We start from the raw sequence: 12,022 nt of genomic DNA, 5'->3' as shown, positions 1-12,022 counted from the left end.
TGCTTTACATGGCATTATGGGTACTGTAGTACATCTTGCCACATTAACCACGTGCAACAAAATAAGATCAAACATTTGAATGATTGCACAAAAACTAGAATAGAGTATAATAAACTAGAATAGACTAGAATATAATAATAGAGTATAATAGAATATAATAGAATAGAGTATAACAGAATAGAGTAAATGAACAACGTATAACATAATAGAGTATAATAGAATAGAGTATAATAAACTAGAAGAGTATAACCAAGTAGAATAGAGTAATAAACTAGAAAAGAGTAATAAACTAGAATAGAGTAATAAACTAGAATAGAGTATAATAGAATAAACTACAATAGAGTATAATAAAATACAGTATACTAGAATAGAGTATAATGACTAGAATAGAGTATAATAGAATAGAGTATAACAAACTAGAATAGAGTATAATAGAATGTATTAGAGTATAATAAAATAGCATACTAGACTATTAGAGTATAATAAACTAGAGTATACTAGAATAAAGTATAATAGAGTATTAGACTAGAATAGAGTACAAGAGACTAGAATAGAGTATAACAAACTAGAATAGAGTATAATAGAATATATTAGAGTATAATAAAATAGCATACTAGACTAGGAGTATAATAAACTAGAGTATACTAGAGTAAAGTATAATAGACTAGAATAGAGTATAATAGAATAGAGTATAATAAACTAGAATAGTGTATAAGAGACTAGAATAGAGTATAAGAGACTAGAATATATTAGAGCATAAAATAGCATAATAGAATAGAGTATAATAATCTAGAATAGAGTATAATAAACTAGAATAGAGTATACTAGAATAAAGTAAAATTTAATATAGTATAATAAAATGGCATACACCAGAATAGAGTATAATAGACTAGAATAGAGTATAGTATAATAAAATAGAGCATAATAGATTAGAATATAGTATAGTAGAATAGAGTATAATAATCTAGAATAGAGTATAATAAACTAGAATAGAGTATACTAGAATAAAGTAAAATTGAATAGAGTATAATAAAATGGCATACACTAGAATAGAGTATAATAGACTAGAATAGAGTATAATAAAATAGAGCATAATAGAATATAGTATAGTATAGAGTATAAAATATATATAGTATATAGTATAGAATAGAGTATAATAACATAGAATAGAGTATAATAAACTAGAATAGAGTAAACTTGAATAAAGTATAGACTAGAATAGAGTATAGTATAATAAAATAGAGCATAATAGAATAGAATATAGTATAGTATAGAGTATAGAATATATATAGTATATAGTAAAGAATAGAGTATAATAACCTAGAATAGAGTATAATAAACTAGAATAGAGTAAACTAGAATAAAGTATAGACTAGAATACAGTATAATAAAATAGAGTATAATAAAAGAGTATAAAAGGCTAGAATAGGGTATAATAAACTAGAGTATAATATAATAGAGTACAATAGACTAGAATAGAGTATATAAAATATTATACTAGAATAGAAGAGAATATAATAAACTAGAATTGAGAATAATAAAATGGAGTATACTAGAAGAGTATAACAATGGAATATAGTATATAAAATAGAGTATAATAGAGTATAAACTAGAATAGAGTATAATAAACTAGAATTGAGAACAATAAAATTGAGTATACTAGAATAGAGTATAACAAAATAGAATATATACTGCTCAAAAAAATAAAGGGAACACTTAAACAACACAATTTAACTCCAAGTCAATCACACTTCTGTGAAATCAAACTGTCCACTTAGGAAGCAACACTGATTGACAATACATTTCACATGCTATTGTGCAAATGGAATAGACAACAGGTGGAAATTATAGGCAATTAGCAAGACACCCCCAATAAAGGAGTGGTTCTGCAGGTGGTAACCACAGACCACTTCTCAGTTCCTATGCTTCATGGCTGATCTTTTGGTCACTTTTGAATGCTGGCGGTGCTTTCACTCTAGTGGTAGCATGAGACGGAGTCTACAACCCACACAAGTGGCTCAGGTAGTGCAGCTCATCCAGGATGGCACATCAATGCGAGCTGTGGCAAGAAGGTTTGCTGTGTCTGTCAGCGTAGTGTCCAGAGCATGGAGGCGCTACCAGGAGACAGGCCAGTACATCAGGAGACGTGGAGGAGGCCGTAGGAGGGCAACAACCCAGCAGCAGGACCGCTACCTCCGCCTTCGTGCAATGAGGAGCAGGAGGAGCACTGCCAGAACCCTGCAAAATGACTTCCAGCAGGCCACAAATGTGCATGTGTCTGCTCAAACGGTCAGAAACAGACTCCATGAGGGTGGTATGAGGGCCCGACGTCCACAGGTGGGGGTTGTGCTTACAGCCCAACACCGTGCAGGGCGTTTGGCATTTGCCAGAGAACACCAAGATTGGCAAATTCGCCACTGGCGCCCTGTGCTCTTCACAGATGAAAGCAGGTTCACACTGAGCACATGTGACAGACGTGACAGGGTCTGGAGACGCTGTGGAGAACGTTCTGCTGCCTGCAACATCCTCCAGCAAGACTGGTTTGGCGGTGGGTCAGTTATGGTGTGGGGTGGCATTTCTTTGGGGGGGCCGCACAGCCCTCCATGTGCTCGCCAGAGGTAGCCTGACTGCCATTAGGTACCGAGATGAGATCCTCAGACCCCTTGTGAGAACATATGCTGGTGCGGTTGGCCCTGGGTTCCTCCTAATGCAAGACAATGCTAGACCTCATGTGGCTGGAGTGTGTCAGCAGTTCCTGCAAGAGGAAGGCATTGATGCTATGGACTGGCCCGCCCATTCCCCAGACCTGAATCCAATTGAGCACATCTGGGACATCATGTCTCGCTCCATCCACCAACGCCACGTTGCACCACAGACTGTCCAGGAGTTGGCGGATGCTTTAGTCCAAGTCTGGGAGGAGATCCCTCAGGAGACCATCCTCCACCTCATCAGGAGCATGCCCAGGCGTTGTAGGGAGGTCATACAGGCACGTGGAGGCCACACACACTACTGAGCCTCATTTTGACTTGTTTTAAGGACATTACATCAAAGTTGGATCAGCCTGTAGTGTGGTTTTCCACTTTAATTTTGATTTAAATTTTTAATTTTGACTCCAAATCCAGACCTCCATGGGTTGATAAATTGGATTTCCATTGATTATTTTTGTGTGATTTTGTTGTCAGCACATTCAACTATGTAAAGAAAAAAGTATTTAATAAGATTATTTCATTCATTCAGATCTAGGATGTGTTATTTTAGTGTTCCCTTTATTTTTTTGAGCAGTGTAGTATATAAAATAGAGTATAATAGAGCATTATGGGTACTGTAGTACATCTTGCCACAGTAACCACATGCAACAAAATAGATCAAACATTTGAATGATTGCACATAGACCAGAATATATTATAATAAAATAGTATACTAGAATAGAGTAAAATTTAATAGAGTATAATAAAACGGCATACAGTAGAATAGAGTATAATAGACTATAATAGAGTATAGTATAATAAAATAGAGCATACTAGAATATAATATAGTATAGTATAATAAAATAGAGTATAATAGACTAGAATAGAGTATAAAGTAGAATAGAGTATAATAAACTAGAGCATACTAGAATAGAATAAACTAGAATAGAATATAATAGATCATAGTATAATAAAATAGAGCATACTATAATAGAATAAAGTAGAATAGAGTATAATAGAACATAGTATAATAAAATAGAGCATACTATAATAGAATAAACTAGAATAAAGTATAATAAACTAGAATTGAGTATAATAAATTAGAGTACACTAGAATAAAATAAACTAGAAGAGCATAGAGTATAATAGAACAGAGAATAAACTAGAGTATACTAGAATATAGTATAATAGACTAGAATAGAATAAACTAGAATTAAGTATAATAAATTTGAGTATACTAGAATAGAGTATAATAGAATAGAGTATACTAGAATACAATAGAATAGAGTATAATAAAAGTATACTATAATAGAATAAACTAGAATGAGTATAATAAATTTGAGTATACTAGAATAGAGTATAATAGAATAGAGTATACTTGAATACAATAGAATAGAGTATAATAAAAGTATACTATAATAGAATAAACTAGAATGAGTATACTACATTAGAGTACACTAGAATAAAATAAACTAGAAGAGCATAGAGTATACTAGAATATAATAGACTAGAATAGAGTATAATAAAATGGGGTATAATCAACTAGAGTATACTAGAATATAATAGACTACAATATAATATAGAATAATAAAATAGAGTATACTAGAATAGAATTTAATAGACTATCATGAGTATAATAGACTAGAATATGATAGGTAACAGACTAGAACAGAGTGTAATAGAATAGACTAGAATATAGTAAAATAGACTGCAATAGAATAGAGTATAATAGACTATAATAGACTATAATAGACTATAATAGACTAGAATAGACTAGAATAGAATAGAGTATAACAGACTAGAATAGAGTATAATACAATAGACGAGAATAGAGTATAACAGACTAGAAGAGTATAACAGACTAGAAGAGTATAACAGACTAGAAGAGTATAACAGACTAGAAGAGTATAACAGACTAGAAGAGTATAACAGACTAGAAGAGTATAACAGACTAGAAGAGTATAACAGACTAGACTAGAATATAACAGACTAGACTAGAATATAACAGACTAGACTAGAATATAACAGATTATACTAGAATATAACAGATTAGACTAGAATATAACAGACTAGAATAGAATAGAGTATAACAGAATAGACTAGAATATAACAGATTAGACTAGAATATAACAGATTAGACTAGAATATAATAGACTAGAATAGAATAGAGTATAACAGGCTAGAATAGAATAGAGTATAACAGGCTAGAATAGAATAGAGTATAACAGAATAGACTAGAATATAACAGATTAAACTAGAATATAACCAACTAGAATAGAATAGAGTATAACATAATAGACTAGAATATAACAGACTATAATAGAATACAGTATAACAGGCTAGAATAGAATACAGTATAACAGAATAGACTAGAATATAACACTAGAATAGAATAGAGTATAAAAGATTAGAATAGAAGAGTATAACAGGCTAGAATAGAATAGAGTATAACAGAATAGAATAGAATAGAGTAGAGTATAACAGACTAGAATAGAATATAACAGAATAGACTAGAATATAACAGGCTAGAATAGAATAGAGTATAACAAACTAGAATAGAATAGAGTATAACATAATAGACTAGAATATAACAAACTAGAATATAATAGAGTATAACAGAATAGACTAGAATATAACACATTAGACTAGAATAGAGTATAACAGAATAGACTAGAATATAACAGAATAGAATAGAGTATAACAGACTAGAATAGAATATAACAGACTAGAATAGAATAGAGTATAACAGAATTGACTAGAATATAACAGATTAGTCTAGAATATAACAGACTAGAATAGAATATAACAGACTAGAATAGAATATAACAGACTAGAATAGAATAGAGTATAACAGAATAGACTAGAATATAACAGATTAGACTAGAATATAACAGGCTAGAATAAAATAGAGTATAACAGAATAGAATAGAGTATAACAGGCTAGAATAGAATATAACAGACTAGAATAGAATATAACAGGCTAGAATAGAATAGAGTATAACAGAATAGACTAGAATATAACAGAATAGTCTAGAGTATAACAGACTACAATATAATATAATAGACTAGAATAGAGTATAATAGACTAGAATAGAGTATAACAGACAAGAGAATGATCTTTGACCTGCAGTAGGTGGAGGTGTCGGGGTAGAGGGACAGCTATCCTGGGCTGGACACTGGTCATCCTGGAGACTGATCACAGAATCTGGGGACAGAGAGAGGTCGAAGTTTTAACGTTGTAGACTTTTTTGTTGTTGCAAAAAATGTCTTCAAACTCAAAATCAAAAGTGATCAAGTGTGAAAAGTAAAAGTGTTTTAGGTCAGTTAGGATCACCACTTTCTTTTAAGAATGTGAAATGTCAGAATAATAGTAGAGAGAATGATTTATTTCAGCTTTTATTTCTTTCATCACATTCCCAGCGGGTCAGAAGTTTACATACAGTCAATTCGTATTTGGTAGCATTGCCTTTAAATTGTTTAACTTGGGTCAAACGTTTCGGGTAGCCTTCCACAAGCTTCCCACAATAAGTTGGGTGGATTTTGGCCCATTCCTGCTGACAGTGCTGGTGTAACTGAGTCAGGTTTGTAGGCCTCCTTGCTCGCACACACTTTTTCAGTTCTGCCCACAAATTTTCTATAGGATTGAGGTCAGGGCTTTGTGATGGCCACTCCAATACCTTGACTTTGTTGTCCTTAAGCCATTTTGCCACAACTTTGGAAGTATGCTTGGGTCATTGTCTATATGGAAGACCCATTTGCGACCAAGCTTTAACTTCCTGACTGATGTCTTGAGATGTTTCTTCAATATATCCACATAATTTTCCATCCTCATGATGCCATCTATTTTGTGAAGTGCACCAGTCCCTCCTGCAGCAAAGCACCCCCACAACATGATGCTGCCACCCCCATGCTTCACAGTTGGGATGGTTATAAGCCTCCCCCTTTTTCCTCCAAACATAACGATGGTCATTATGGCCAAACATTTCTATTTTTGTTTCATCAGACCAGAGGACATTTCTCCAAAAAGTACGATCTTTGTCCCCATGTGCAGTTGCAAACCGTAGTCTGGCTTTTTTATGGCGGTTTTGGAGCAGTGGCTTCTTCCTTGCTGAGGGGCCTTTCAGGTTATGTCAATATAGGACCTTCAGGCGTTTGGACATTGCTCCCAAGGATGAACCAAACTTGTGGAGGTTTACAATTTTTTTTCCTGAGGTCTTGGCTGATTTCTTAACATTTTCTCATGATGTCCAGCAAAGAGGAACTGCGTTTGAAGGTAGGCCTTGAAATACATCCACAGGTACACCTCCAATTGACTCAAATGATGTCAATTAGCCTATCAGAAGCTTCTAAACTCATGACATCATTTTCTAGAATTTTCCAAGCTGTTTAAAGACACAGTCAACTTAGTGTATATAAACTTCTGACCCTCTGGAATTGTGATACAGTGAATTATAAGTGAAATAATCTGTCTGTAAACAATTGTTGGAAAAATTACTTGTGTCATGCACAAAGTAGATGTCCTAACCGACTTGCCAAAACTATAGTTTGTTAACAAAAAATTTGTGGAGTGGTTGAAAAACGAGTTTTAATGACATCAACCTAAGTGTAAACTTCCCACTTCAACTGTACATATACATAAGTATTCACCCCACTTTAATTCCTTCAAATTTTATTGTGTTACAAAGTGGGATTAAATTGTCATTTATTTGAAATGATCTACACATTATTTTACACTAATATCCATTCACTAGAAAAGTATTCAACGCTCTGAGTCAATGCATGTTTGAAATACCTTCGGCAGCGATTACAGCTGTGAGTCTTCCTGGGTAAATCTCTAAGAGTTTTGCACACCTGGATTGTGCAATATTTTACCATTATTCTTTCCCAAAAATGTTCAAGCTCAGTCAAGGTGTTGGGGATCATGGCTAGACAGAAATTGTCAAGTCTTGCCATAGATTTTCAAATAGATTGAATCAACACTAACTTGGTCACTCAGGAACATTTGGACTTGTGATTTAGGTTATTGTCCTGCTGAAAAGTGAATTCCTCTCCCAGTGTCAGGTGGAAAGCAGACAACCAGGTTTTCCTCTAGGATTTTGCCTGTGCTTAGCTCCATTCCATTTCTTTTTTATCCTGAAAAACTCCCCAGTATTTTCTGATGTCAAGCACACCCATAACATGATGCAGCCACCACCATGCTTGAAAATAAGGAGGCAGTTACTCAGTGATGTGTTGTGTTGGATTTTCCCCAAACATAAGGCTTTGCATTTAGGCCAAACATTTATTGCTTTGCCTTGTTCTATATTCTGTATATTTTTACTCTGTCATTTAGATCATTATTGTGGCGTCACTACGATGTTGTTGATCCATCCTCAGTGTTCTACCATCACAGCCATTGAACTCTTTAGCGGTTTTAAAAATCACCAATGGCCTCATGGTGACATCCCTGAGCAGTTTCTTTCCTGTCCAGCAGCTCAGTTGATGTGTCTGGGTGGTTTAATACATCATCCACAGCATAATGATGAACTTGACCACACTTAGAGATATTCAATGCATGATTTGTTATTGATTCCCATCTACCAATCACTGCCCATTTTTCATGAGACAGCTTTTGAAAAAAGCTCCCAGGTCTATGTACTGTAGTTGAATCTGTGCTAGAAAATTCAACACTTGACTGAGGGACCTTACAGATGTATGTATGGGGGACAGAGGAAGAAGTAGTCATTCAAAAATCATGTCAACCCCTATTATTTCACACAGTGAGTCCATGTAACTTATTATGTGATTTGTTAAGCCAAATTTTTCTCCTGAAATAATGTAGGCTTGCCTAAACAAAAGAGGTTCAATACGACTATATTTTAGTTATTACATTTTATTAATTTGTAAAAAATGTGTATAATTTTATTTTCACTTTGATATTAAGGAGTATATTGTGTAGATCAATGACAACAACAACAACAAAAAATTATCTATTTCAATCATACTTTGTAATAAAACAAACATTTTCAAAGAAATCCAAGGGGGGGAATACTTCTGATACCCACTGCATAAAACCAACTGGGCTCCCGTAAGAGCTCAAATACAAGTACAACTGGCTACCAATCTGTTTTACACACAGATACGAACTGGGCGGAGATTCTACGTAAAATTGTACTGCCCTTTACTTTATATTAATGGTGAAAACGGAGCGGGAGAAATGTCAATTCTTATCAACTGAGACCAACTTAGCTACGCTATTTGCTTTATTACCAGACAATAAAACGGGCCACTCGCCTGAACCCGATGAAAATCCTGCAAGTAGGGTCAGTCAAGTAGCGTCAGTCCCTTTCTTTGACCAATTCAAAGTAATACGACTACTTCCACGATAAAGGCTATTGTCGCTGCCATCTCTCTAGCTACCATGCGAACTATCCGCCACAACGTTCATGCAGGAACAGGAAGAGCTCGATGAACGTAGCCTAGGGTGGAGGGATTTAAAAAAAAAAAAAATGTATTCGTGCCAACAAAGAAAAAGGACAATAATATTGTAAAAGTAACTAAGTAACTCATTCATTAAATTGAAAAACTAACGAGTTAGGTTACTCGTTACCACAAAAAAAGTAATCAGAGTTACTTGGTAACTAGTTACTCCCAACACTGTGTCTGATAGAGCAAGGTAGTCGTGAGATAATAAAGAAAACTTGATTTTACTTAATAATAATAATAATAATAATAATAATAATAATAATAATAGATTGGATTTATATAAAACCAACCAAGGTACTCAAAGCACTTCACAAAGTAAGAGGGAATTTCACATCCACCACCAATGAGTGGCAGCACCCACTTGGTATGACGCACGGCAACCATTTTGTACCAGAACGTTTACCACACATCACCACAACTCATAGACATAACTTGAGAGATTGGACAATCATATATACATAGTACATTTGACTTACAATATGAGTGGTTGTGTAGACCGATGACTGAGTCTGGGGAGACAGGGACAGACATCCATAGTACAAACCTGTGCATTAGTGACATAACACCCTTTTTCCACTGTCGTGTCGACCTGAACCGTAGTTTGCTGGCTTGGATATTTCCAGAAAGTTCCAGAAACTATGGTGGACGCATAACCAGGCCAGAGGAGTACAGATCGTGTGTGTGTGTGTGTGTGTGTGGCGCCTCACAATCATTACACAACATTATTCCCCAGACATTAGGCTAGTGTTCTCTACCTCCCTAATCTTATTTTCAATTCTCCATTTCGCAGCTTCTCACTTATTGGTAAGAAACTCAGACATCGTCCTATCTCACCTCAGTGGATCGACGTAAACTTTTTCTGCCCAAATTCCCAAAAGCATTTGGCGTGTATTTTCCACCCGTACAGTTAGGCCCTAAAGTTTAGGCTTATGCACTAACGGCAGATCATATATGAATCGCACAATAATTATACATTTGTGGAATTTGAATACATCGCTTTCTCTTTAATTCTACCCAACAGCCCTTCATCCACACAATATTTTATGACCCTAAACCCCCCCGAACCACAGATATAACACCAGGCGGGTCTGCGGGTTATGGGTCAACCCGCGCATCACTAGTGTGTTTGTGTGTCGTGCGGTTGGTACTGACCAGAACGAGACCTCTCCCTGGGTGCGTAGGGGAAGTCCAGGGCCTTGCAGGCGTAGTTGGAGAGAAGTTTGTCTATGTCATGGGTGGTGAAGCCATCCTCACGGCCTAATAGTAGGTTCTGTAACGTCCTCACCGCCACTTCAGCCCAGTCCACCTTCAAAGGTCAAAGTTTTCATTGAACAAATGGCAGACAGGAAACACTGAAATACTTGGTAACAGATTAAAAGACTCAGGCTCCAGATTATATTAACTACACAATGTGCCACTAATGATCACTGCCACGTCAGCCCAGTCCACGGTGCTGCTGCTGGTGGTAGTAGTATTACCACCAGTAGTAGTAGTAGTAGTAGTATTACCAGTAGTAGTAGTAGTAGTAGTAGTAGTAGTAGTAGTAGTAGTAGTATTACCAGTAGTAGTAGTAGTATTACCAGTAGTAGTAGTAGTAGTAGTATTACCAGTAGTAGTAGTAGTAGTATTACCAGTAGTAGTAGTAGTAGTAGTATTACCAGTAGTAGTAGTAGTAGTAGTATTACCAGTAGTAGTAGTATTACCAGTAGTAGTAGTAGTATTACCAGTTGTAGTATTCCCAGTAGTAGTAGTAGTAGTAGTAGTAGTTTTACCAGTAGTAGTAGTATTACCAGTAGTTGTATTACAACCAGTAGTAGTAGTGTTACCAGTAGAAGTAGTATTCCCAGTAGTAGTATTACCAGTAGTAGTAGTATTACCAGTAGTAGTATTACCGGTAGTAGTAGCATTATTACCAGTAGTAGTAGTAGCAGTAGTATTACCAGTAGCAGTAGTATTACCAGTAGTAGTAGTAGCAGCAGTAGTAGTATTATTATTACCAGTAGTAGTAGTAGTAGTAGTAGTATAACCAGTAGTAGTAGTAGTATAACCAGTAGTAGTAGCAGTAGTACCAGTAGTAGCAGCAGGAGTAGTAGTAGTAGTAGTAGTAGTATAACCAGTAGTAGTAGTAGTAGTAGTAGTAGTAGTATTACCAGTAGAGTTTATTTGCTGCTCACATTCATAGATGCAAATTGGACATCAATTTACATACATAGACTTTTATCAAATAGTAAAATACAAAACTAGCACAATAATCTTTTTATAATACAATATGATAAATACTATAGATACAGTACCAGTCAAAAGTTTGGACACACCAACTCATTCAAGGGTTTTTCTTTATTTTTACAATTTTCTACATTGTAGAATAATAGTGAAGACATCAAAACTATGAAAAACACATATGGAATCATGTAGTAACCAAAAAAGTGTTAAACAAATCAAAATATACTTAAAATGTTTGATTCTTCAAAGTAGCCACCCTTTGCCTTGACAGCTTTGCACACTCTTGGCATTCTCTCAACCAGTTTCATGAGGTATTCACCTGGAATGCATTTCAATTAAACAGGTGTGCCTCCTTAATGCGTTTGAGCCAATCAGTTGTGTTATGACAAGGTAGCGGGGCATACAGAAGATAGTCCTATTTGGTAAAAGACCAAGTCCATATTATGGCAAGAACAGCTCAAATAAGCAAAGAGAAATGACAGTCCATCATTACTTTAAGACATCAAGGTCAGTCAATACGGAACATTTCAAAAACTTTGAAAGTTTCTTCAAGTGCAGTCGCCAAAACCATCAAGCGCTATGATGAAACTGGCTCTCATGAGGACCGCCACAGGAAAGGATGACCCAGTTACCTCTGCTGCAGAGGA

The 12,022-nt window shown here is 35.2% G+C and overlaps 1 protein-coding gene across 4 annotated transcripts in view; it reads right to left on the bottom strand.

Moving 5' to 3' along the window:
- Positions 1 to 12,022, bottom strand: part of zfyve26 (zinc finger, FYVE domain containing 26) — a 143,978-nt gene that overhangs the window by 23,128 nt on the left and 108,828 nt on the right. For all 4 annotated transcript variants that reach the window (XR_006771018.1, XM_045723749.1, XM_045723751.1 and 1 more), the window contains exons 27-28: positions 10,305 to 10,458; positions 5,812 to 5,892 (exon numbers count right to left, since the gene is read on the bottom strand). Coding sequence is in view for 3 of the 4 variants with exons in the window: in XM_045723749.1 (XP_045579705.1) it covers positions 5,812 to 5,892; positions 10,305 to 10,458 (235 nt within the window). In the remaining variant the exon portion in view is untranslated. The remainder of the gene's footprint in view (positions 1 to 5,811; positions 5,893 to 10,304; positions 10,459 to 12,022) is intronic.

This window comes from Salmo salar, chromosome ssa09, assembly GCF_905237065.1.
Source record: "Salmo salar chromosome ssa09, Ssal_v3.1, whole genome shotgun sequence".
Taxonomy (NCBI): Eukaryota; Metazoa; Chordata; class Actinopteri; order Salmoniformes; family Salmonidae; genus Salmo; species Salmo salar.
The sequence above is the reverse complement of the archived record's forward strand: the minus strand, read 5'-3'. Positions and strand labels throughout refer to the sequence as shown.